The following is a 27,968-nucleotide window of genomic DNA, read 5'->3' as shown; positions in this document are numbered from 1 at the left end:
CCATAGAAAATTTGAATTTCGCGCCTTTTTCTGCTGACAAGATTTGCTTGACCAACTATATCTTGCGGATCTTGCCTTATAAATCTATGTCATACTATATACTATGTCATAATATAATCTGACGCCCAAAACAAAAGGGATGAGTACAGTTTTTTTTTTTTGTTTATATAGTCTGTCAAACAAAATTTCTATGGGACGATAACCCTTCGCGCCTACATTTTATAAATTTGCCGCTTTTTTCTAATGACGGAAATGGCTTGAGAGACTATATTTTATTTACTGACAAGTTGGGTTTGCCAGACTAAAGTTTCGGTTTTTTTTTGTTTTTAGTTCATATTCCAACACGCCTTTTGAGTGAAACGGAAAAGTATTGTGACATATTTATTTCCACGACTAGCAACACTCACTGTGGTGACGTTTTCCAGGACCGTGCCGTGTAAAGATCTCAGAAAAATCGACAGAAGAAGGAAAAACAATACTTTTCTACAAATATTTTGTGTGTTGAACGTAAAGATTGATTATGTGGACTGTAATAACGCGTGTCTTTGCAATTTAATTAGTTTTTTGATGTGTTAGTAAAGGAATAACATCTCATCATGATCACGACAGCTTCGTTATTCGTTTGCGCATTATCGCTTTTGACATGTGTAAAAGCGTTCTATTTACCCGGCTTAGCCCCGGTAAATTACTGCAGTAAAACCGGCGAGGATAACGCAAACACTTGCAAAGTAAGTACAGATAATGCATGTGAAATTCAGTGCATACGCTCAGGACGTTTTGCCCGTATAAGCCGTCACCGCATTGACAATTTCATGTTGCGATTTATTACTTTTTACTGTGAAATTCGTGATAAGGCATAAATAGCGGTACTAATTGTGCTCTAACATCTATAATTGTAATACCAAAATACCATTTACAAAAAAATCTTGTTGCAGAACATGTTAAATCATATGAAACATATGTGTATTTGTTTCAGAATGAAATCCCATTGTATGTGAACAGATTAAACACAGAAGAGTCAGTGATACCATTTGAATATCACCACTTTGATTTCTGCACAACAGATGAAACTCAATCGCCAGTCGAGAATCTTGGTCAAGTTGTGTTCGGGGAGCGAATTAGGCCTAGTCCATACAAGCTGAACTTTATGGAGAATGTGGATTGTGCAGCTGTGTGTACAAAGACTTACAAGGGCTCAAACCCTGAGTCTTTGAAGAAGTTGAACTTGTTGAAGATGGGAATGGCGCTGTATTATCAGCATCACTGGATACTGGACAATATGCCGGTGACCTGGTGCTACTTGGTGGACAAGGAGAAGACTTATTGCAGTACTGGATTCCCTATGGGCTGCCAAGTCAGGAGGGATTTGGTAAGATTTTTAAAATAAAGTCAGGGTTCGAAATTATCGAGATAATTATAGTCTTTGATAATTATTGCGATAATTATCCCAGGTATGGATGGTGCTATATTTAGTATATTTATTTTCTTTGAATGCTTTAGTAAATTTTAAAATCTAATAATAAAAATAATTTAATACTTAAAATAATAATTTCTTAATCTCGTCTTAGAACTTTCGTAAATTTTGGGTTATTATCACATTGATAATTATCAGGCATAAACATCACGATGATTATCAAGATAACTATCATAGATAATTATCCTTTCTAAGGTTTGAAAGAAGGTTTGCCGGGGCAGTCTAATAAGATTACATTCTCCAAAAAAAAATTTTTTTTGTAGTTTTTTTTTTAATAAATACAATATTGATTGATTGCACGATGGCTCAATTCAAAATTCATATTTTATTTTCTTTATTGGGGAAAAAACAGATACAGGCCAGTAACAATACACAGATAAGATTATAAAATGATAAATTTAGCCTACATCCTAATACAATTCCCACTAGGAGTTTAGACAGTAATTTTAGGACAGCGTTGTAATCGGAACTTAAACAAATATCCTTACCTATACTAAAACTTAATAAGAAGGATATTTACTTGTATCACATAAGTAGGTATCTACATAAACACGAATATAGGTTTATCGAGTGCGGCCCAAATTACAGTATATAAACAGTACAAAAGAAATGAAGCTACAATATGAAAATTAAAATTATAGAAGCAAGCTGACTTTGCGCTTGAAGTTAGATCGGGTATAATTAAATATGTCAACTGAGACTAGGCATTTATAGTAATTATCACAAATTCTATGCAGCGGAGCTCATACCCCAGCATTAGTGGCAGGCGTCGGGACTCTGAATAGGGACAGTGTTCGTGTCCTGTAGGTGGGTAAACAAAAAAGAATCAATTAGCCACTACAAAAAACCAAAAAAATTAACAGTGTTATAACACCTGGTTTGATCGAATCTATCCATGAAATACAAATAAAATAACTGTAACAAATATATAAACATCGATTTATTGATCACTTGGTTAATATGGAATGTGTATAATCTACCATTTGTTTGGTTGCTTTCAGTACAAAACACATGGCCATGTATGTGGGATAAACACAACTTGTGGCATTTTAATAAACAAAAGTTTGTGTTGTTATCATTCCTGCAATTGGACTCTATTGCATACCTTATGCTAGTGTGCCACAGCACTGAGACATCTGTAGCATACATCAAGAATTAGTGCTACCTTAGTGTCTTACTAAAATTATTATAAACATAAATATTAATCTATTAAAATATTTAAAAACTATCCATTACATAATTTAGGTTGAATATTGCTTGACGCTCTGAGCCCAGGGTCAATAAACACTTTTCATGAAGTGTCTTTATATTTCGATGAAAAAACTAGTGCCTATGTCAATTTATAGGATTAGTTGTGCTCCCATGAGCCGTGGCAAAATGCCTGGATGTCTTTATATTTCAATGATATTTCTAGTGGATTGGGAGTAATTAGTTACTTCTACCAATATGAGACATCAAAAATATCATCAAAATATCCAAACGCTTCATCATAATTATGTCCAAATAAATAAGGGGGACAAAAGTATTCTGATATTGACTCCCGGTTTTTGTATAAGGTGAAATCCACTTTTTCCCTAAATTAATAAATTTATATACAGGACACATGTACACCGATCGTAGCCACTAATCAGGCCCCGGTCGGCGCATACTTCCTGTTCAACCACGTGGACATCGAGATAACGTACCACAGCGGCGCCGAGGAGGAGTGGGGCGTCGGCTTCGGCGAGAATGGCGGCAGGATTATCTCGGCTAAGGTAAACTTGTGGCTCTGTGAGCTGCAAACTTCACAAATTTGCCATATTGAAAATTATTCAAAATAGAATCAACAAAAAAAAAACATTTAATCTCCTGAAGTCTATGGTTCTACCTGTATTATGAGTATTGTGACTTACTTCAATGTAATTTAAACTGTTAATTAGTACAGAGTTGCATTTCTTTTGTTTCGTTCGATTTCAAAACAAATTCAACCATATTTCCTTCACTATAAATTTCAAATTCCAATGCCAATTTTTTTTGCATGGTGGGCCTTAGGAGGATAAATATTGAACCTATTCACAAAATTTCATGAGAATTGAGAATGATTGAAAAATGCAGCCTGTGGAGGAGATCATCTGGACTATAATAGTCCGGAATAATTACACAGACATACATAAAGCATTTTTCCTCAAGCTAAAATTAAGATGCTTTGGGTCAATTAGAATAGAAATTTGAATGACAAACTTTGTTTTTGTGCCATGTCTAAAACAAAACAAATATTGCGTGTCATGAATTCATGTTCAGTGATTGTGGCGATTTGGATGCCACGTGGAGTAAATGACCATAATAATTATGCTATTTATGTTATTATGTTTTACCTACAGTTAAATACCATTAATGTCCGAACTGTTCAATCGATGTCGCGAGCATATAGCGTAGATCCATCTATCCATAGGTACACGGTACAAACATTTTTACTTGACATCCCGTAGCTTGGCAACCTAATCCCCGATCGTTACTCATGATATATGTATAATCGTATGTCATGATAAAACCATCTTCAGATTAATATTAATGACAGGTTATTTATTGATAATATAGATATATAACTTGGTGATTAATATAGTATCCATATGTGAGTCGCTTAACTTCAAACTCGGGTAAATCCATCTGTCAGATTATGCGATTTTGATACCTATTTAGAAAAGGTAATACTTTTAGATATTTGCTGAGAGGGTCGAATGGATTTTACCAGTTTGAAGTTAGTGACACAAGTGAAAGCCATTAGTTTAATTAAACCTTTGAACGCGGTTATTGTCGTTTTTAGGGTAATGTACAGAAAAGGTAAAAACAAACCCTTATGGTGCAACTCTGCTCGTTTGCGCACTACCACAAAGAAAACTGGCCGTCCGTCCATCTGTCACATCGCTAAATATCTCGAGAACTACTTTAGCATTTGATATTTAATTTAATTTGCTTTTTAGGGTTCCGTACCCAAAGGGTAAAAACGGGACCCTATTACTAAACCACTGACTCCGCTGTCTGTCTGTCACCAGGCAGTATCTCATGAACCGTGATAGCTAGACAGTTGAAATTTTCAAAGATGATGTATTTCTGTTGCCGCTATAACAACAAATACTAAAAAATACGGAACCCTCGGTGCGCGAGTCCGATTCGCACTTGGCCGGTTTTTATATTTTGAAATGCTTTGTCCCTGATCTTCTTTATTTCAATTGTATCGCAGATCAAACCAGCCAGCATCCGGCACACGAATACTGAAAAGCTAGACTGCAGTGCTCGAACTCCCCTCGAAATACCCAACATGCTCACCGGAGACGAGACCTTCTCCATCACCTATTCCTACCATGTCACCTTTCACCGGAACAACACCATCAAATGGTCATCCCGATGGGACTACATCCTTGAATCGATGCCGCATACGAATATTCAGTGGTTCTCCATTTTGAACTCACTGGTTATAGTCCTGTTCCTTAGTGGAATGGTTGCTATGATTTTGTTGAGGACTCTTCATAAGGATATTGCGAGATATAATCAGATGGAGTGTGGAGAAGATGCTCAGGTAAGAAACTGTTAATTCAATATTATACAGGGTGGCTTAAAAAATAAGACCATAGAAAAAATTTGCCCTCCCATAAAAAATGGACCAGCCAAAGTGTATGAAACATGCAAATTATTTTTCGCGATTTCGGGGTTAGTCCCATAGTAAAAGTTGCTCAGTATAATCCCAAAACCTCCCTGGCAACAGGAATGCACTTATTTTTTTGCCACCGTGTATACAGCAGGCGGTGACTGTTACTTATTTAAAATAATGTGGAAAGAAGGATAGAGTTAATTAAATATGTCTTTGATAATATTAAAGGAGGGAAGTAGAATTAAAATTATTTTTTACCGCAGTATGAGTTAGGTATTCAGGTATTATAGAGCTAATATTATATTTCAAGTTATCATAATGAATGACAGAGGGTATAGATAACGAAATAAACCCTAACGACAAAACGTTAACAAGATCCAAAAGCAGCACTTGAAAACCATGCATTTTTTTCCTCTATAAATAGTAGATTGTACAACAACGGCATAAAGCGATCCATTTTTATCCGGGGCAATTTATTGGTCCGAGCAGTGAGGACCGATATAGTTGAGGATAAAAATGGAAAGAAAATTTTACTTGGGCCGGTCGGGGGCGCGCCGGCTGGGCTGGCAGTTTGTATTGTATGGCAGATTTTGGACTTTAATGCTAAGTCAATAAGGGTCGTAATAGATGATTTTATTTTTTGCTCTTGAACATAATAAGCAACTTTATGTCGTCTATTTTAAACTTCCATTCATTGTATCCATCCATCCATTGTATTTTAAACTTTATATTGACAAAACAAAATTGCATTTGTCTTGCCAAGTTTTGGCATGTGGGTGGCGAGAGGATAGTGTCAGCACCAAAATTATACCATTCTAGATCCGTTTCTCTCAAACGATGAACAAATTACGTAATAAGTATTTGCTGTTGTCCTACAGGAAGAGTTTGGTTGGAAACTGGTGCATGGAGATGTTTTCCGGCCGCCGCGGCGGGGAATGCTGCTGGCTGTCTTCCTGGGATCCGGGGCACAGGTGAAACTAACGATCAATTTAATCTAAATAAACATAACAGTCACAATAGCTATATAAATACTGAACAGACAACGCACTGCCTAAGCCCTGAACTATTGCAGGTGACACATATCTTCGGACCTTGAAGTGTGACACATATCTTTAAATGTTGTAAAGGTTCAATAAGAATGTTTTTTTTTTTAAATTCTATCCCTAATTGTCTTCCTATCAATTTGTACTTCTACGCGTGGTCTACGTGACCATTACGCATAATGCACTGGGTCTTTTATATTATTCTCTTAAAAAAAGGTTTTGGTGAAACCGGTAAACCTTCGTTAACCCTTTGAACGCCAAGAACCCCTCGTTACTAGTCGTGCCCACAGCGCCAAGGACCACTATAGGTGTTATGGCGGACGCTGTCAAAGTAACCTTGACACTCTCAAGTAAAGTTTACATTCGCTCGCTTGCGCTCGTTACCTTGGCGTGACAGTGACGTTTTTGTTTATGATGTAAAGCGTTCAAAAGGTTAAAAACGCGATAACGTGTAATCTTTTATAAATGGTGTAAGTAATGACGCTCGATAATATTGCGTCATTGTCATTATTATCGTAGGTATTCTCCAGACTAAATGTTTAAGATTAGAAAGAAAGAAGAAAGAAAGAAAGAAGAAAGAATATATTTATTTAAAAGAAAAAACCTTAATAATATTCGACAATATCCAGTGGCCCCACACTAGGCAATGCCTGTCACGTGGTAGCCGGGTTCGCATTAAACAAACAAAGGTTAAGTAAAAAACTAGGTGACATTAATAGAAGTAATAATTAAAGAAATTAAGTAATTTAAAGAAAGAAAATTAAAGAAAAACTGTCTCTGTGTGTGTGTGTGTGTGTGTGTGTGTATGTGTGTGTGTGTGTGTGTGTATGTGTGTGAGTGTGTGTTGGGTTGCGCATGTATTAAGGCTACAGAGATTGTTAGCATACGTAAGTGATTAGGTGACGACCTTCAGCAGCATTTCAGTTTGACTGTAGTTAAGACCTTTCAACCAGTTCTTAATTACGAATTTTGCTTCAAGAGGAGACTTTTTAGATATGTTGCAGGCCTTTACTACTGTATTGTAAATATAAGGATGCAGGGAGTTAGGCAAACGCCTCGCGAATGCGGATTTTGTGATGGGAGTAGGAACTTTGAAGATTCGATTACGGATTAGGGTAAGATATTCTTCGGAATTTATAGTTTTTCGATGCACGTAAGTTGCAACTCGTAGGATCAATAATTGTCTCACACTAAGAACATCCGCGTCTTTATAAAGGGTGACCGTTGGAAACCACCGAGGCTTCCCAAGCATGACCTTGAGCACAAACCTTTGGGCCCTTTCGAGAGGCAGTAGTGCAGAGCTAGTGGAGCCACCCCACACGCCAATGCAGTAAGACAGGATGGATTCGCATATCGAAGTGTATACAATCTTAAGCAATTCCCTCGTAGCAGAATTTCGTAGCAGCTTCATAATAAATATCACCTTTCTGACTCTAGTAGACATTATTTCGATGTGTTTTTTGAAATTAAGATTTTCATCAAGCGTAACGCCCAGATACTTTACGGCGGTACAATTACTAACAACACCGAAAACTCTACTCGAGTGACTGGCTGAATCGACGTCTGCATTGGCACGAGAAAACTTGAGATCTGGCCGGGAGCTGGGGGCAGAAGAAGCCGTTTTATGAAAGCATAAGTATTTTGTTTTTGAAATATTAAGTGAGAGCAGGTTGTTAGCGAGCCATTTGGTAATCACAGACAAACCTGTCTCAGCTACCGCAAAACATCGTTCCCAGGACACATCGTGAAACAGCAGAGCAGTATCGTCTGCGTAGCAGATAATTTCTGCCTGACTGACGGGCAGAGAAATTAAGTCATTGAGGTAGATCAGAAAAAGAGTGGGACCGAGGATGCTTCCCTGCGGGACACCGAAGGTTATCGGAGCTGAGTCACTGACTAAAGTGCCAAGTCTTACACACTGCTGCCGGTTTGTAAGGTAGCTTTTGAACCAGTTCCATGCGATACCGCGAATGCCTAACAGTTCAAGCTTCCTTAGCAATATCGGTATTGAGACAGTATCAAATGCCTTAGCCAGATCTAGGAAAATTCCCACGCAGGTTTCTCCTCTGTCAAGATAGGAAGAAACAAGGTTAACTACCTTACGGCGGCTTGTTCAGAAGATCTGTTTTTTCGAAAACCATATTGTCTTTGGGAGAGCAGGTGTTCTGATTCAAGGAAATTGATTAGTTGATTATTAATAATCTTTTCCAGCATTTTAGATAGACTGCTGAGAAGAGAAATAGGGCGATAATTCCCGGGGCAGCTCTTGTCACCTCCTTTATGAACGGGAACCACTGCAGCTACTTTCCAACACTCCGGAAAAGAACCCGATGAAATGCTGAGGTTAAAAATATGAACGAGTGGTTTGACGATATAGTTTTTTAGATTTTTTAAGATACGAGTGTTTATTTTATCAATGCCAGACGCGCAGTCTGGGTTTAAGGACATGATTAATTTCTCTACTTCAGTATCGTCGGTAGGATTTAAAAAAATAGATCTAAGAGGGGATTTGGTTAAAGCTACTTTAGTCGCAAGTGTCATCTCACTCGTGTTTTTATCAGAGAGTATAACATTTGCTAGGTTTTTGCCCACTGATGAGAAAAATTCATTGGTGTGATTAAGGGAGTCAGAAAAGTTAGGCTTGATGGTGGCTAGTTCATGGGGAGTATGCCTCTCCTGATTGAGGTGAGCTATGTCTCTAATAGTTTTCCAAAGTTTCCTCGGGTTTTTTTTGTTATCCAAAAGTTGTTTTCGGTCATGATCATCCTTGGTTTTTCGTAAAATGCTTATATAAAAATTTCTGTATCTAGTATAAGTAATTTTGGCTATTTCATTATAGGGGTTTTTTCTGTGATTGACATGTAGTTTGTCCTTGACTCTAGAGCATTTAATCAAGCCTGGAGTCATCCAGGGTTTCAAAATTAATTTTGAATTACTTACAGATCTACATGAAGAATGTTTTGAAATTAGGTTAGTTAATATGGAGTAAAAATCTTCTGCGGCTTCAGTAGCTGATGTTTTACTAGTGACCGGCTGCCAGTTTTCTTCTTTAAGCTCCGCTCCGATGGCTTCAAAATCATGGCTGATCACGGTTCTGGATGGCTTGGCGCGATTAACCTTATTGGGGGCTGTAACACCAATCATAATTAGGTCATGGTCTGTAATATCAGAGACACAGACCACCGACGCAAAATTCGTCACTGACCTTACAAAGAAGTGATCCAGGCAGGTATTGTTCCTCGTAGGTTTATCAATTGCAGGCATAAACCCCAGACTAGCCAGCATACATAAGTACTCGGATGCATGAGTGTCAGAACAGGGAGAGTTAATGTTAATGTTAATATCACCCGTAACGATAAAGCTGTTAGGATTTAGTGAGTTATTATTAACGAAAGAATCTAATGAGTGTATGAATGGGATAGGATTTACAAAAGAGGGGGAACGGTATAAGCCCAGCAAAGAAAAACGTTCCGGTACATATATAAAAAGACTATCTGTATCCTGTATAACTGGTTCGGTGACTGTGGCATTTAAGGTTTTTCTAACATAAGCGACTACTCCGCTAGCTTGATTGTGAGATCTTTCAGTGCGGTAAGAGGAGTAACCCTCGAGCTGACCTATAACCGAGCCCTCCTTCAGCCAGCATTCTGTCAAGACTACAACGTCAAAAACTATCTTTATTCGGTTGAATGTAACAAGGAACTGATCAAAATTGTGTTGAAGGCTTCTGATATTAAATGTAAGGACTTTAAAAGAAAAATTAGGCTTTATAATATTCAAGCAGTGCTCCGGAGATTCAGCAACATGACAGTTTACAGGGAATGAGTTATCAAGTTCATTCCCTAATAAGTCTAGTCCGGCCATGGCTTAATAAAGCGGTGGTTAAGTGCGAGACTAGTATAGTGTAGCGGCGCATCCACTTGATAATTATAATTGTAGCCTGAGATATTGAGTGTGTATATGTTAATTAGTGTGTGAGTGTAGGTGAGTGGGTGTGAATATAATAGTGTATATTTTTTTAGTATAACTAAAATGCATATTAAATGTAGAATAAGTGAATATGGTAGAATTTGCAAACATATTGGGCTACTTGTTTCTAAATAAAAATGGCTAAAGTTTGAGAATTTGAGGCAATCACACATGCTTCTCTTCTGAAAAAGAGTCCACGGCATTTCCGATACCAGGAGTTGCATAGGGATTTTCGGATTCTTTGCTAGGATCCCCGGTAATACGATCCAAGTCCAGAGGATTGCGGATGTGAATAACAGCCGAATTATCGTGCTTCCTGACAAACACCGAACCTGAAGATGTCCAGCAGTGTTTAAATTTAGCGATCGTGGCCCGTTGTCTAGCGGCACGAAAAAGCTGCCGATTTTCTCTAGTCAACCGCTCGTTGACAAAAATCCTTTGGGGGTTTTTATCATTAAAGACGAGATCTTCCGTTGTTACATTGCGCCTAGTCTTCGCAGCTTTAAGGAACTCGTCACGTGTCGCACGACGGATAAAGCGGACGGCTATTGGCCGAGGGTGGATGCGGTGATTAACTCCTTCCATGCCCGACGCCGAGCGTAGGCGGGGACCAGCCCTCCAGGTAGCATCCACGTCACAATGAGTAAGAGTCACACCAATTTTCGCTGCTGTAGTTAGTACAATATGGATGGGATTTTCATTAGAGCTTTCAGGGCAACCAACTATCTCGACTTCATTTCTCAAAGCAACTTGTTCCTGTTTGTTCAACTGGTCTTGAAGCCTGGACACTGTCTCTTGGAGTTCAGCAGTCTGCGATTGTTTGGCTTCAAGAGACTTGATTTTTGACTCGTTGTCTGATATTCTGTTGGAAATAGTTTCCAGGCGTTCGGTATGAAGTGTAAGCTTGTCCAGCACCTCTTTAATCTGGGATTGAATCGTGGACACCTCACTACGTAGGCCTCTGATTTCCGCAGTTAACTCTGAGATTTCCGTGTTTTTATCTGGAGGCGTAGATGTATAATCCAGCTGTGCCTGTAGCCTCTCCGAATCTGTAGGTTTAAATTAAATTAAATTAAATTAAACTCTTGACTTAACAGAACTTCAAAGAACGTTAATAATTTCTTAAAATACCTACTGAATCAGATTACGTATTATGCGATTTTGTTGCTTACTGCTGGGAGATAAAATTGAATCAGATTAGCAGATTACGTATTATGCGATTTTGTTGCTTACTGGTGGGAGATGAGATTTTGAATTAGTGTAACAATTCCATGCACTTATGTCACTCGTTTTCTGGTACATACAAAACTAAACTGGAAAGAACGGGGTCATGTGCGATTCGAAGTATATTTTTTGTTGGAGTATGTATTATGATCTTACAAAAATTAGTCCACATTTTCGATATACGACAATAACTCCTGTTGTACGTCATTTAAAGTAAATTCTAGCGTCTTAACCTTTCATTTGTGTGTGGTCGTCAAAAACCTTGGGTTCAAACCTCAGTTGTGCTGTATAGAGCAGCAAAAATCGTCCTAAAAAATGCAAAATGTTCAAAAAGATGACTAAAAATTCGGTCAGGATCCTATCATACACAGACAAGAGGTTAATGCACTTACGTAAACACATTTTGCGATTTTAGTATGACTTTCGATTATTTGGTAGATTTTTTATTTTTATTTTATTATAAACTGATCGGCGATTGGCCCTAGTCACACCTGATGGAAAGTGAAGACAGGGCCTAAGATGGAGCTCACCGGTTCAGTAACAGCCTATTCACTCTTGTTTTAAAGAGACCGAGGTCATATTGATCAGGGAATACAGATGGCGGGAGCGCATTCCATTCCTTAGATGTACTGAGATTCTTTTTCTTCTACTAATATAAATCCTAAACTTTTATAAAACCGTCAAAATGCACTACAGATTCGATTCCGAACAAACTCATATTTGTTCCATTGTTGTAAAATTTAGTCTTATACGGAAAGGATCGCGACATCACAAAATACAACATTCAATCTACCATTACCATTATACCATTAGTCTTGACTAGTACTACTACTTATTTACTGTAATTTGTGTAATCATTATTTTTGTGTTTATGTAAGTTTAGCTGCTTAAGTTATGTTACGAGTAATTATCGTTATTGTTAAGTTTTAGTATAAGTAGGGATATCTGTTTAAGTTCCGATTACAACGCTTTCTTAAAATGAATGCCTGAACTCCTAGTGGGAATTGTGTTAGGATGCATGCTAAACTTATCATTTTATAATCTTATCTGTGTACTGTCACTGGCCTGTATCTGTTTTTTTCCCCAATAAAGAAAATAAAATAAATAGTAGCGATTTGGAAACGTATAATTCTGTTGGTAATCACTATTACACGGTTGACCCAGTCAGCTGGGCGAGATTTTATCGCCATTCTGGTAATTGGCGGTCGGACCGCGATAACGCTCCAACACACATTAATTATTTTGGGAAAAACCTATTAAGCGCCAATTGATTAATTTTGCTATTATGCCTTGATCACACGTGCTCGGTTCGTGTGTACTTTGTGACGAGTACTCGGCCCAGCAAAATGATAAGCAAGTCACTCGGACCTTGTTTTGTGCACATTTTCTTTTCTTTTTGCTATTCCTGTTGACGCACAAATGAATCTCTCGAAAATGAACTGACTCGCCAGGAAAAGCAAAATGCGTGTAATCACCTACTCACTCACACACCCTATTCTCTCGGCCGAGTACCAATTTGCTTTCTCGCCACTGTACTCGGTACGTGTGATCAAGGCATTAGGTATTTTTATGGTCCAAGGGTTTTGATAAGTTAATCAGCAGGAAATGATAGATTGTATAAGAGGAAGTTATATGAAATATTTTTTCGAGGTGTGTTGAATTCGGAGGGAAGCGAAATAATTCTATATTCAAAAGAGAATCCCAAGCACACAGTGAGGACGGGCAAAATAAATAGCAAACAACGTCCCATGTCATGACGAGTTCTTCAAGGCGACATTTAATTTTAAAATGATTAATATATACAATCGTGATATAATGGAGAGCTTTTCAGTCGAGTACGCTGAGTTGCCTAAGTCAGGTACGAGATTGAAGAGCTATAATCAAGCAATCAATGTATACAATACTTTTTCTACGAGTCAACAAAAATAATACTTTAAACTAGTAGAATCATACAGGTAAACAAACCAAAAGTATTCAGCTAAGATACGCGAGCAACTGCGCTCTCATACTCGTACGCGCCCCGGCCGCCCGGGGCCCGGCGGCGGCGGGTTGGTCAACGACACCTTCTCGTAACTCATGAAATCTTAATTCAACCATTACGGTCGACGAGTAGAAACATAATATTAACCTTTCGCTTATAAATATCAAAATATCCTGATCATCAATATTTGCAGGTGTTCGGTATGACCCTGGTGACCCTCGCGTTCGCGTGCCTCGGTTTCTTGTCACCCGCCAACCGCGGTGCCCTGATGACGTGCGCGCTGGTTGCCTGGGTGCTGCTCGGAGCGGCCGCTGGTTATGTCAGCGCGCGTATCTACAAGAGCTTCGGCGGACGCAGGTGGAAGAGCAACATACTGCTCACTTCGATGGTGTGCCCTGGGTGAGTTTAATGCTAGAGTCAGACCGAGATAAGTCTGCGACGATTTTGATAGCACACGCAGTGCAAGTGTTGTTTTAAACGTCAAAACTTCTATGAAATTATGACGTATAAATAACACTTGCACTGCGTATGCTATCAAAATCGTTGCAGACTTACCTCGGTCCAACTCTAACTTTGCGTCACTTGGCTCGGTTTCCCGTCGCCCGCCAACCTCTGCGCCCTGATTACATGCGCGCTGGTGGCCTGAGTGTTTTATTCTAATTAGAACCTTTCAAAAACCAAAATAAAGTAGCATTTCTTTTGTATTATTGCTTTCTCATACAAACAAAATTCATCCTAATTTATTATACAACAAGGTACAAATTAAAAGAGGGTAACAATAGGGTTATTGAAGCATGAATTTGAAATAAAATCCACAAAACATTTTAACCTTGCAATCTTGTTTATTTCAGCGTGGTGTTCTCCCTGTTCTTCATAATGAACCTGGTTCTCTGGGGCAAGGGCTCATCGGCTGCGATTCCATTCTCGACCCTATTGGCGCTGCTGGCTCTGTGGTTCGGCGTCTCCGTGCCGCTAACATTCATCGGCGCTTACTTCGGCTTTAGGAAGAGGGTGAGGCATTTTAACGTTATTACATTAGAAATACGAACCTTGTGACAAGTGCGATAGACTGTGGTTCCATTCTCGACCCTATTGGCGCTGCTGGCTCTGTGATCGATAACTTCATCGGCGCTTACTTCGGCTTTAGGAAGAGGGTGAGGCATTTTAATATTATTGCATTAGAAATACGAACCTTGTGACAAGTGCGATAGACTGTGGTTCTATTCTCGACCCTATTGGCGCTGCTGGCTCTGTGATCGATAACTTCATCGGCGCTTACTTCGGCTTTAGGAAGAGGGTGAGGCATTTTAACGTTATTACATTAGAAATACGAACCTTGTGACAAGTGCGATAGACTGTGGTTTTATTCTCGACCCTATTGGCGCTGCTGGCTCTGTGATCGATAACTTCATCGGCGCTTACTTCGGCTTTAGGAAGAGGGTGAGGCATTTTAACGTTATTACATTAGAAATACGAACCTTGTGACAGGTGCGATAGACTGTGGTTCCATTCTCGACCCTATTGGCGCTGCTGGCTCTGTGGTTCGGCGTCTCCGTGCCGCTAACATTCATCGGCGCTTACTTCGGCTTTAGGAAGAGGGTGAGGCATTTTAATATTATTACATTAGAAATACGAACCTTGTGACAAGTGCGATAGACTGTGGTTCCATTCTCGACCCTATTGGCGCTGCTGGCTCTGTGGTTCGGCGTCTCCGTGCCGCTAACATTCATCGGCGCTTACTTCGGCTTTAGGAAGAGGGTGAGGCATTTTAATATTATTACATTAGAAATACGAACCTTGTGACAAGTGCGATAGACTGTGGTTCCATTCTCGACCCTATTGGCGCTGCTGGCTCTGTGGTTCGGCGTCTCCGTGCCGCTAACATTCATCGGCGCTTACTTCGGCTTTAGGAAGAGGGTGAGGCATTTTAATATTATTACATTAGAAATACGAACCTTGTGACAAGTGCGATAGACTGTGGTTCCATTCTCGACCCTATTGGCGCTGCTGGCTCTGTGGTTCGGCGTCTCCGTGCCGCTAACATTCATCGGCGCTTACTTCGGCTTTAGGAAGAGGGTGAGGCATTTTAACGTTATTACATTAGAAATACGAACCTTGTGACAAGTGCGATAGACTGTGGTTCTATTCTCGACCCTATTGGCGCTGCTGGCTCTGTGGTTCGGAGTCTCCGTGCCGATAACTTTAGGACGAGGGTTATGCATTGTATTGTAACCCGAGCAGGTTTCCGCAACGCGGTTACTTCGACTTTAGGAAGACATTTTAGAAGGAATTTTCAACTCTATAAATTTAATTTGCCATAAAAACCTAGTGCTTTGAGGGCTAATAAAGATAGTTTATTATTATATTAAGTAAAAGTAGTTGACAGACTTGTTTAGATTGGTGACTTTTTTGGGAATCGTAACACGCTACATGTGTGAATGTCATACTTGAGATACTATTTTGCTAATCCTCCGGTTATATGTTCTCAGATTCTGGACCACCCCGTGCGAACGAATCAGATCCCCCGACAGATCCCTGAGCAGTCCCTGTACACGCAAGCAGTGCCCGGTGTCGTCATGGGTGGAGTGTTACCGTTTGGATGCATCTTCATACAGCTGTTCTTCATTCTCAATTCGCTGTGGTCCAGCCAGGTAAGTTTTATCAAATAAGCCGGGAAAAAAACTTTGTTTTTCTTTAGTGTATGATATCAATTTCAGTTTATAGTGAATATAGCGGTTTTGAGAGGAGTAAAAATAAAAAAACCGGACAAGTGCGAGTCGGACTCGCCCACCGTGGGTTCCTTACTTTTAGTATTTGTTGTTATAGCGGCAACAGAAATACATCAACTGTGAAAATTTCAACTTTCTACCTATTACGGTTCATGAGATACAGCCTGGTGACAGACAGACGGACAGACAGACAGGCGGACAGTAGAGTCTTAGTAATAGTGTCCCGTTTTTACCCTTTGGGTACGGCACCCTAAAAATGCATATATGTCTGTGTCTCGTACCATTTGCTCGTGTTCCGTATTAGTTAATTATGAGCAATATAACTAATGACACTCCCATCACCCATGTTTCCAGATGTACTACATGTTCGGGTTCCTGTTCCTCGTGTTCGTGATCCTGGTGATCACGTGCTCGGAGACCACCATCCTGCTGTGCTACTTCCACCTGTGCGCGGAGGACTACCACTGGTGGTGGCGCGCCTTCTTATCCTCCGGCTCAACCGCTGGTTACTATTGTTATTTATTTATTTAATATGGCAAAATATTACCGGTCCGGCCTACCGGTCTGGCCTAGTGTGTAGTGACCCTCACCCTGCCTATGAAGCCGATGGTTCCGGTTTCAAATCCCGGCAAGGGCATTTATTTGTGTGATGAGCACAGATATTTGTTCCTGAGTCATGGATGTTTTTTATGTATGTATTTAAGTATTTGTATATTATATATATCGTTGTCTGAGTACCCACAACACAAGCCTTCTTGAGCTTACCGTGGGACTTAGTCAATTTGTGTGAAAATGTCCCTATAATATTTATTATTTATCAGTAAACAGCCCCACAAAAGTAAACAATGAGTTTATTTGTTTGCTAAAATTGTACACTGAGCATAAAATATCTCATAGTTACAGTAGAAAAAGGCGGCACATTTAAAAAATGTAGGCGCGAAGGGTTGATCTCCCATAGAAAATTTAAATTTTGCGCCTTTTTTCTACTGACAAGTCGGGTGTGTTTCACTATATGAACATGTATTATTTAGTAAAATGTATGGAAATATATTAAATCACATTTAGAAACGGGTCTATCGCGAATTTATTTTGTTACCTTTATTTACCGACGTTTCGACACAGGTTTCACTGGTCGTGGTCGCAGCTAACTGACGTCCCAGCAAAATGTCAAAACAGAGATTTGTGTGACTACCCCACGAAAAGTGCATTTAAAGTTCGAGGTAGACATCACATTTTCAAACCACCCACTACACATAAAAGTTAATTATTGTCAATAGTCCGACACACAACACTCACAACATCCGCGCACACATCCGAAGATAGATCCCTTGGCTTTAACTTCTGGATCACTGGTCCCCAAGTTGCCGATAAGTTAAAACCATCTTCCCTATTAAAATTTCTGGGGTGCTTCTTGATTTCAATCGTTTCTAAATGTGATTTAATATGTGTTTAAACCGCGAAAGTTTTAAATGTTATAATGTATGGAAATGTTTTTTAACAATTTCATTTCATTTCATCTGATGGTTTCAGGCAAACTATTAAGTAGGTATGAAATACGTTTACTTAGGGTTCTATTCGCGTAGTAGTTGTTTATTCTAGGTGCCTCAAGCCACAGCCTTTGTATAAACATATTCAACTGGTTGTAATAAAGAATCCGCTGAGTTAGGCTCTAGACAGCCATGGTTATTGATAGCAATTACCATGAAATGATGTTATTGATGCAATTATTGACCAGTGAAACCTGTGTCGAAACGTCGGTAAATAAAGGTAACAAAATAAATTCGCGATAGACCCGATTGTAAATGTGATTTGATATGTATTCAAAACGCGAAAAATCTTAAATGTTATGATAGCAATTATGTTCTAAACTAACCGAAATTTTGCGACCTTTCAGGTTATCTCTTCGTCTACTGCTGTCATTACTTCGTCACCAAATTGAACATAGAAGACGCCGCCTCGACTTTCCTGTACTTCGGTTACACGCTGATCATGGTATTCCTATTTTTCCTTTTAACGGGCACTATAGGATTCATGGCTTGCTTCTGGTTCGTGAGGAAGATTTACAGTGTAGTTAAGGTAGATTAGATGGACTAAGTATGCTCCGTGTCTCAGATGTTTGGGATGTGTAAGGATTTTAATACATCAGTGTATAGTTGGAGTTACAGATGTGCTAGTTGCGAAGTTTCATGTTGGAAAAGTGCTCGGAAAAATTAGGAAATTAAGTAAACTTTTATCATGGAAACGAAAAGTTTCGATCCCCATACTAAAATATGAGAAGTTTCCGATATTTTTCAATTTTGGATACTCCGACGGCACATCAGTAGTTGGATTTATGTATGTTTAACCAAAAGATGATAAGCACTAAATAATAAACATAAAATTTCAACTTCATCAAGGTTGAAAGTATGCTGAACCTTTTTTTGGCCTGTAAGTCGGCGTCGAAGATATGTTAACCGAACTATATTTCAAAATATTTAGATAACGGTTTCACTCACTTGTATTTTTAGTCGCTTTTGGCGACATGTTTCGGATTCTTACACTTGTGCCTGAGGAAGGATTCCCAAAGAATCCGAAACATGTCGCCAAAAGCGACTAAAAATACAAGTGAGTGAAACCGTTCTCATTTAAATATTTTGATATGTTAACCTTTTAAATCGTACATATTTAGTTGTGATGAAGTGAAAAATGTATACATATCTTTGACGTCAACACTACTGAGGGCGTTTTTACTGCAGATATCCGATAGGGGAGAGTACAGATAATAAACGAATGTAATCAGTCAAAAGGAATATGCAAAGTATTGCATGAACTTAAAGCGTCCTTATGATAAAGTACATTTGCTGTTGGATCTCAAATGTACATTCGATTTGCTGATTTGACACATTATTAATGTTTTTTTCAAACCATTTCTTGCAATACTTTATAACGGTTTTTTGTTGCACAAAAGTGAATGATGTAAACGAAATTAGGGATTAAAATTATGAAAAAGTTGATGTGCGCAATAAGTAATTGTTAATTGAGATTTTGTAGGATGATACAGATTTCATATTCAGTTAAATTCCAATACAGCTGGCTGCCTAACCGCAATCTTACCTTGTCAAAGTAACATGGTCAACTAAAGTAGTTATATTATGTTAGAAAGTATGACCTTTTCGACGCCGTGTCAAACAAAAGCAGTCATCCAGACGCCACGTCACCGAAGTGTCAAAACTGAAATTAAACTTTATGCATATGCGTGTAGGTCTATGTTGCTCTGTTGTCTATCACCGATTAATCGGTCTTTGGCGTTGAACCTACGGTGAGTATATATCGTACATTGGCGTCCAAAAGGTTAATTCTTTCCTGGTCGTACTGCAAAATGTCAAAAACGACACATTATGTTGAAGTCTCTTCAAAATATTGTTCGTACATTAGAGTAGGTATAAGTACTTGTGATACCAGTTATCCGTACCTATAACGATTTAGACTGCTTGACTTACATTTATAAATATATAAGTCTTATTTGTCGTCCGGTACGTGATTATTTAAAATTTCGAGGCCTGTTTTTAGGGTTCCGTACCCAAAGGGTAAAAACGGGACCCTATTACTAAGACTCCGCTGTCCGTCTGCCTGTCTGTCACCAAGCTGTATCTCATGAACCGTGATAGCTAGACAATTGAAATTTTCACAGATGATGTATTTCTGTTGCCGCTTTAACAACAAATACTAAAAAGTACGGAACCCTCGGTGCGCGATATCCGACTCGAACTTGGCCGGTTTTTTTATTTAGTGTATTCTATCAGAATAAAACAAAAAAAAATATTGCCCTCTTACTATGGCGTTATTCATAAACTCGTTACTGGCCTGAATTAGCTATGAATCGTTTGTCTTTAACTGCCATTTTGACCTATGTATTTGTAAGAAAGGGATAAAATAAAACGTAATTTAACTTAATCAGGCCCGTAAGGTTTTATGAATAAGCGGGTATCTCACTAATTACACTAAGTCTTCTTATAATATGTTTTGAGTCCAGATACGTCAATCTGGATATGAATAATTGGGGAACACCTCCATAAGCGTCAATTTTTAACAGAAGGTTGTATTGCCAAATTATTTCATTGCATAATACTAACCTAGCCGGACTTTTAACCATTTGACCGCCAAAGACGTCAACTAAAGCGCGGAATGCTCGAAACCTCAAATCATGCTGATTTGACAGCTTTCTTATTTCCTTGTAGTCTTTTACATTAAAACAAAGTTCGTGGTCTACTACTTCTGCACTGTTGTAAAATACTCTACCAGACCTTTTGGATGTACATATAGAGTCAAACCAAGAAAAGTCTGCAGATATTTTAACCGCACTCGCAGTGCAGCTGTTATTTTAACCTTTTCGACGCCGTGTCAAACACAAAAACTGTCATCGGACGCCACGTCACCGAAGTGTCAAAACTGAAATTGAACTTTATGCACATGCACGTAGGTCTATCTTGCTCTGTGGTCTTTGACCGATTAATCCGTCTTTGGCGTTGGACCTGCCGTGCCGATATATCCGTCATTGGCGTCCAAAAGGTTAAACGTCAAACTTGCATGAAATTATGACGTATAAATAACACTGGCACTGCGTGTGCTGTCAAAATCTGCAGACTTTTCTTGGTCTAATTCTTTTTTGATTTTGTATAAACTTAAGAATTGTGTACTTTAATTTGTTTGCAATCAATGTCACATTACCCTTATGTATATGCATATTTGTTGTATTAGCACAGCCAAGTCACACTGAATTTTTATATTCCTTGTAGCACTACTGGTTGTACCAGTTACTTGAGCAGGAAACTTACCATTTCTTCCGTGGAGCAAAATTTCTAATAACACTACACACTTGCTTTTTAACTTAAGAAAGCGGAGTTGAGAAGAACGAAACGTGCCACAGTCAATGCACGTATATTTTTTCGACAATATTTTAAGATCCTGCTCATGCATGATTGTAGCTTATCTTAAGATTTTATTTATTGGTTTTCAGTTGCATTGTGTTCGCGTAATTTGACTGTAAAAAGGCAAAGGATGGATAGATAGAAATAAATATAACGAATAAGTACTTATAGCATATCTAAAATTATTACAGAAAATTCTGCAAAAAGAAATTAGATGCGTAGTCTGTCACTTGAGAAAAAAATGGTTGAGAAGTGCTTGTTCTATGTAGTTGTGTGAAAAAAAATACATACAATTTACATATACACATACCCTTTACCTCCACATAAACCAGATTTCTTGAAATTTTGAGCTATACTATTTTAGAAATCAAATTTGAATAAAGTTTAAGATATAATTTAGTGACCTTTATTTTATTTATGTCGCGTTATCATCGGTGTGTTTACAAATATTGTCAATAAATGTAATTAATCAATTATGTTTTTAAACTATGCTTAGTTAACCGAAAAAGTTGATGTAAACAATAAAATTGACTATTTTATAAAAACAGTTTTTTATTTTACTTTAAATTATAAATAAGTAACATGCCACATAAAAATAACAAAAACAAACTCAATCACTACTGCTGCTCTCAGACAAATCTGCCTTGTCTTTTGGCAAAATAGGCTTCCTTTTCTTGGGCTTTCGCTTACAGTCTATTGTGGTCTTTCTAAAGATCTCAATAGCTTTCATTTTATTCTCAAGCAAATGCTGTTTATCTTTCTCTCTTTGTGGAATAATCTCTTGATATCTATCAGTCTTTGGTATGTTTATTTCAATGCCCGTTTTGCCATCTTTAACTTCAACTACTTTGACAACATGTTTAGGATCTTCTACTTGTTTTTTCTTTTGTTTTGGTTTAGAAGGCCCGTCTTCATTTTCCGTTGAAGTTCTAACAGGTTTCTTTCGTTTCTTAGTAGTTTTTACATTTTCGCCTTCAGTAGGATTTGCCTCGGCATTTTGTGCTTCCGGACCCATTTTCTGCACAGCTGCCTTAACTCTCTTACTCATTTGATCCTCTAATGTCTGGAATTCGATTCTCCTTTTGAAATAATCATGAACCGTCTTTTGATTCTTCCTATCTTTCATTCTTGCTAGCACGGGTTTGATAATTTCATCAAATTTCTGTTGAGACCATCCAAATTTACTTTTTGTATAGTCTCTTAACACAGTTATGTCTAATTCGCCCCATGTAAATTTGTCCTCGCTTTGCTCGACATTCGGCTCCATATATGCTTGAACAACCTAAAAATAAATTGAGTGTTCAATAAAACTATGATTGGCGTTAAAGATATGTAGAAGCTATACGCAATTTATCATTGAATCAGACTGATTTATTCAATATCGATCGAATTTAAATTAGGATAAAATAGGATAGCTCTACAATATTAGCAACTGCAAGAAGTCTCAAGCACTGAGTAAAACTGTCAGCCTGTTTGTTTAGGTAGGTAATCTAACAAGATTACGTAACTTACTCGAATACTAGGAAAGTCCTCTGACAAAGTAACATTTTTCAGTTTCTTCTTCAAACTTGTGTTATCAGTTCTTTTTCCTGCTTTAACCCATAGTTTAAATTCTTTAAGGCCATCCAACAGCTTCGCGTATCGGACTTGTTTGGTTGTTTCTGCAAGCCCTAGCTTCTTGTTGAAAGGGAAGGAGGCTAGAATTTCCATTGCTGTCACTGGGCCGACGCCAGCGACTCCTGTCGTGTAGTCACTCCCGACTAAAAGCGCTAGCAATATCAACTGCTCCCGGTTTAAATCTGCAAATAAAACATTATTTAACTCCTTGGAACCCATATTATGTATATATTTTGTACCAACATAACCAAACCTATTTTTTTTTATACTTCGTCGGTGGCAAACAAGTATACGGCCCACCGGATGTTAAGCAGTCTCCGTAACCTATGTACGCCTGCAACTCCAGAGGAGTTACATGCGCGTTGCCGACCCTAATACTCCGCACCCTCGTTGAGCTCTCCCCGGCAGGAACACAACACTATGAGTTGGCTGCGGTTTTCTGTAAGGTGGAGGTACTTCCCCACTTGGGCTCTGCTCTAGATCTTGAATGACATCTACCACACAAAGCGAGATGACACAGTGCCCTTACCTCTCTTTAAAAAAAACATAATGGCCAAGTTTTAGAAGATTATTGTGTGAATGTGGAACATCTAATAATGATCTTAAACTTTTGTAGCGTCTTCGTCGCATCTTCCTTTGCGATACTAGTCTTGCGGCATATACAGCACTAGCGTTTTTACAGGGGTTATACGGTTTTATACTTACTGAAAGACTTTTCGATCCTTTCTGAGACATACTGCAAGACATGTTTCTTTTGATTGAAGAAATTCTTATAAACTGTTTGCCCTCCAAATAGCCAAATATCACTGTCATCGGTAATAGTACCATCTGTTAATTTGACACTTTCTAGAAACGCACACTGTGCTTCGGCTTCCATTGGGGCAACAATGTACGGAATACCGAAAATTTGCAATAATTCTTGGGCCTCTTTTGTCATTTGTTCAGTGATATTCCTTCCTATGCGATCCAGCCTGCCTTTTTCTTGGTTTAAATATTGTTCCTCACTTTGAATCTCTTCTACCATTGAGTTCAGTTGTTCAGTAGTTAAAGGTTCTTTTGGCTGTTTGTTTGCTTCTACTGGTTTATCATTATTAATAAGTTCTTTGTTAGATTCCTTATCGTTTGTGTCAATAGTGTTGTCTTTGGAAATGCTTTCCATATTGACTACCCTATCATCCTTTTGTTTCTCTGGTTGCATCACCGAGAATGATTCTGCTGTTACTGGTTCAGAGACAGGAAGAGATACAGACTTTTTATTTTCTGTACAAACTTGAATCTTGATTATATTCTCTTTAAAATCCTGTTTGTCAGCTATGCTGAATTCATTACCTTCTTGTTTGTTAGGCTTTGCACTGGCTGATGATTCTTTTATTAATTTTGTGTTTGTATTAGATTCCTCAACGCATTCTAATGACATTTGGATGGCTTTCTCTAGTTCATCGTCTTCATCTGTAAATATATCTTGTTGTTCATGCTGTATGTGTACCTTTGCTTTCTTTTGTTGAGCGGTATCATCTTCTAGTATTATTCTAGGTTGGGCTTTAACCGTATTTTCACTGTCAGTCGGTTCTTTCTTTGGCACAATATGGTCTAAAGTATTGCTTAAAGGTTTTTTAATACTATTAGAATTAACAATGGCCGAAAAAACATCTGCAAAAATATCATCTTCATCATTTGGAATGTCATCCACTTTTAGTGTAAGTTCTACGAAAGGCTTGCGTGACTTATCTTCTACTTCAGGTACTTCTTCAAACTCATCGTCGGTATCACTAGACTCTAGATCGTTAGCATTAAAATTTTCTTTCATGGTAATAACGGTTTCTTTCAATACTTCAGGTACTTTTTCAAACTCATCGTCGGTATCACTAGACTCTAGATCCTTAGCATTAACAGTTTCTTTCGTGGTATTAACTGATTCTTTTACTTCATCAGGTACTTCTTCTAATTCGCTAACGCCACTAGACTCTAAATCACTAAGTTTAAAACTATTGTCTGTTTCATTAATTGTTTGCTTTTCCTCAATAGGCTCTTCAACATCAGAGTCTAAAGATATTATATCTTGTTCAGTATTTTCAACAAACATAATCGATGCTTGAGTAGATTCTACATTATCATCTGTTTCATCATATGTATCTTCTATCTGCTTCTCAACCCCAATACTCTTTTCATCTGCATTTTCAGAATGAATTATTGCTGGTCGTGATTCTTCATCACTAGAAGATAGCTCTATATTATCACCAATTATTGACTTTTCACTATTAATTTCTTTTAATATTTGGTTTACTTCTGGTGCCTTCGATGTCGTTTTTCCACTCTTCGATCGATGAGTAACAATTTTTTTAATGGCTTTATGAGTGTAATCACTATATTGCATAATGTACGCTTTTGCGGTAGAAAAGTCTGGCTGTTCTAGTTCATCTTCAGAATCACTCATATCTGAGTAATCTGTGTCTGTCAAAACTGAGGTCCAGGAGTCATCAGTCTTAGATAGACATCCACTTGTATTAGGTTCATCAGCACATTCTAAAGACATTTGAATGGCTTTTTGCAGATCATCTTCTAATTCGCCATGTTTACCTGGCTTTTCTGTGGGTAAAGATTCCTCTGTGCTAGTCTGTGGTTTATTTTCTGCTTCTCTCTTTTCTTTGGCTTTTGCCAAAGCTTCTCTAACATTATTAATTAGCAAATACCTAGTGTTATTATTAGACGCGATGCGTCGAGTGGGTAAGCTCTCTAGCTTCGTGTCAATGCCTTCTTCATTCAGCAATGATTCCAATTCATTCATTGACATTCCAACATCTCCCATTTCTTTTTCTGTTTCTTCTATACATTCTTGTACTTTTCTTCTCTTCAGTAATCTCTGCATCTAAAACAATACCAAACATAAATAAACCATTACATTCAGTAGGATACAGAATAGTAGAATATCCAGGTTGGGGAAGGGCTGGCTCTAGGACAACGGTAGATATTTTTCTAAACTTGCAACTGACTTTGTAATCACTATAGTAGTAGTCAGGTGACCCCCCCCCCCCTGACTATGAAGCTGGATCCGCCCTTGTGAATACCCTGTCTGTTACCTATACATATCCTATACAATAATTCTGTTCAGATAAATAAAGTTGCAAAGGTGTTTTACTCCAGCAGTACCTAGGTACCTACTATAAAATACTCATATCTATAAAGATATGGGAATAGCATCATTTTACTTACTTGGAAATCAGAAAAGTTGTCACTTTTCTTTGGTAGTGTGTGAAGTTTGCCCCAAGAGTTCATTTTTCTTGTTTCCTTCAATTCAATAAGCAGATCATACTTTTCTTTTGTTGGTAAATTCTTGAAACTGTCAGACTGAAGGTCTACAGAGTGTAAATCAACAATGGAGCCACTCGATGTGTCTTCATCATCCGATGACCTAGAAAAATATAGTTTTCTATAAATTTCAAGTCCATTAGTTAGATCTCATGATAAAGCTATACAAAATATTTGTACATAATCAAAACACACTTCACACTCCAAAATATTTGATTAAGCATTATCAAATTTTTTTGAGAATACCTTGAAAATAAAACTAAGTTCAGATGTTAGTGAGCACCAAGTTTACAACAATATTTCTATTGGTAACTGAGAAACCGTACAAACAGAAAAATAACTGTCTAACTGTGGACCTTATCATGTATAAGTAATAAGGTTTACATATATTTTTAGGGTTCTGTACCCGAAGGGTAAAAACGAAATATGGGACCCTATTTACTGAGACTCCGTTGTCTGTCTGTCTGTCCGTTTGTCACCAGGCTGTATCTCATGAACCATGACAGCCATTTTCACAGATGATGTATTTCTGTTGCCGCTATAACAACATAATACTAAAAACAGTATAAAATAAATATTTAAGTGGGGCTCCCATACAACAACGTGATTTTTTTGCCGTTTTTTGCGTAATGGTATGGAACTCTTAGTGCGCGAGTCCGACTCGCACTTGGCCGGTTTATTTTATTTAATAATAGCAACTTAAATCTATCATTACAGGTTTTACCTAATGCAATAGATAAGCCACAAACAACAATATGTTCAATTCTACAACAGTTAGAGTTAGACCAAGTAAAGTTTGCAACAATTTGGATAGCACGCAGCGCATATTGTTGTTGTTATTTATATGTCATAATTTCATAGAAGTTTGACGTCTAAAATAACACTTGTACTGCATGTGTTATCAAAATCGTTGCAGACTTATCTTGGTCTGACTCAATTATTATTGATACTTACTCTGACTCAGATTCCTCTTTCTGTGGCAAGGCTGGCAACTTGAACATGTCATCTTGCTCTTTATTGACTGGATTAGTTCTCTTAGTTGGTGATATCTGCTTGCCCAACAAGCTGCCAATTGCTGTTTTCTTGCTGAGTAGAATGGCTAGCTCTCTTTTTAAGCGCTCTGATTCTGAGTGGTACTTGTTTTTACTATCTTGCCGTTTTGCCTAAAATATTTTATTCATGGTATGAACATAACAATACTATATTGCAATGTGAGTAGATATAGAGAACTGATAGATATATGTACTTACATTCAAATTATAGATATTAAAGGAAACTAAATATTGAGCTTACAATTGTTTCTTTTTTCAATTCTGGAAAAGCACCATCAAAAACAAATATAGGCTTTATTCTGAAATAGAGCAGCTTGCAGAGACGCTGGAAGAGACCTATGAGATGGGCATTTGGTAAAGGCGCTCCCTTGGCATCTTGATAACCTTTCACAACCTGATGCAACCATATTGAGATATCTGTGGGAAAATTGTGTTATTTGATTATCCATCCTATCGTTTGATTATGTCTGAGTTGGTAATTAAATAATGTGATCATACCCACGGCGAGTACTTTGTTTTCTAAAGTCTCGACTGGTACCGGCTTCCCCGCGGGCTCAACCAGCCGCCACAGACCGGTGACTCCCATCGCACGCGATTAAATTCCACAACACACTTTTTGTTTCATAAACATACTCAAACTAACAAATACATGTATTAGGACACATAACATAAGTCGTTTCCCACGGAATCTTCGGTCAATCGTCGGTCTCTTCCTCACACATCGCAACCTTTTCGCTTCGTGAACTCCGTGTATTTATCACACACACAGTTGCAATTGAAATGTTAGCTACTGGCGCATCACGTTCATAAAAATATGTGTTGGTTCACTACAACGTATCAAATGTTTTACTACGCCGAGACGCCCACTCTTTCCCACACTTTATTTTCTCACGCCCCATGCGTAACCCCACATCCTATCCTATGACCGACCGACCGGCTGACAGTTCAGTCGGCGCACCGCGGTCCGCGATTCGGCCGACCCTCTGCTATCATTCCGGTGATTCGTTTGTCGCGTGCAGTCAACACCGACAACACGCT

At 38.2% G+C, this 27,968-nt stretch overlaps 2 protein-coding genes across 2 annotated transcripts; one reads left to right on the top strand and one right to left on the bottom strand.

Annotated features, from left to right (window-relative positions):
- The first annotated feature begins 384 nt into the window (after nt 1-384).
- LOC134740781 (transmembrane 9 superfamily member 2) lies at nt 385-21,428 on the top strand. Its single transcript, XM_063673393.1, has 10 exons — nt 385-728; nt 977-1,369; nt 3,073-3,228; nt 4,695-5,030; nt 5,981-6,073; nt 13,513-13,718; nt 14,171-14,330; nt 15,809-15,970; nt 16,403-16,553; nt 17,943-21,428. Exons 1-10 carry the CDS (start codon nt 597-599, stop codon nt 18,131-18,133), a joined length of 1,980 nt encoding a protein of 659 aa, XP_063529463.1. The 5' UTR covers nt 385-596; the 3' UTR covers nt 18,134-21,428.
- Nucleotides 21,429-21,489: 61 nt separating this feature from the next.
- On the bottom strand, nt 21,490-27,925 carry LOC134740774 (DNA excision repair protein ERCC-5 homolog). Its single transcript, XM_063673378.1, has 7 exons — nt 27,429-27,925; nt 27,172-27,347; nt 26,833-27,041; nt 25,783-25,981; nt 23,278-25,438; nt 22,468-22,754; nt 21,490-22,237 (listed from the first exon to the last, which is right to left on the bottom strand). Exons 1-7 carry the CDS (start codon nt 27,514-27,516, stop codon nt 21,566-21,568), a joined length of 3,792 nt encoding a protein of 1,263 aa, XP_063529448.1. The 5' UTR covers nt 27,517-27,925; the 3' UTR covers nt 21,490-21,565.
- Between the last annotated feature and the right edge of the window lie 43 nt (nt 27,926-27,968).

The sequence above is a fragment of the Cydia strobilella genome, chromosome 4, assembly GCF_947568885.1.
Source record: "Cydia strobilella chromosome 4, ilCydStro3.1, whole genome shotgun sequence".
Classification (NCBI taxonomy): Eukaryota; Metazoa; Arthropoda; class Insecta; order Lepidoptera; family Tortricidae; genus Cydia; species Cydia strobilella.
This window is presented reverse-complemented; position numbering and strand designations above follow the sequence as displayed.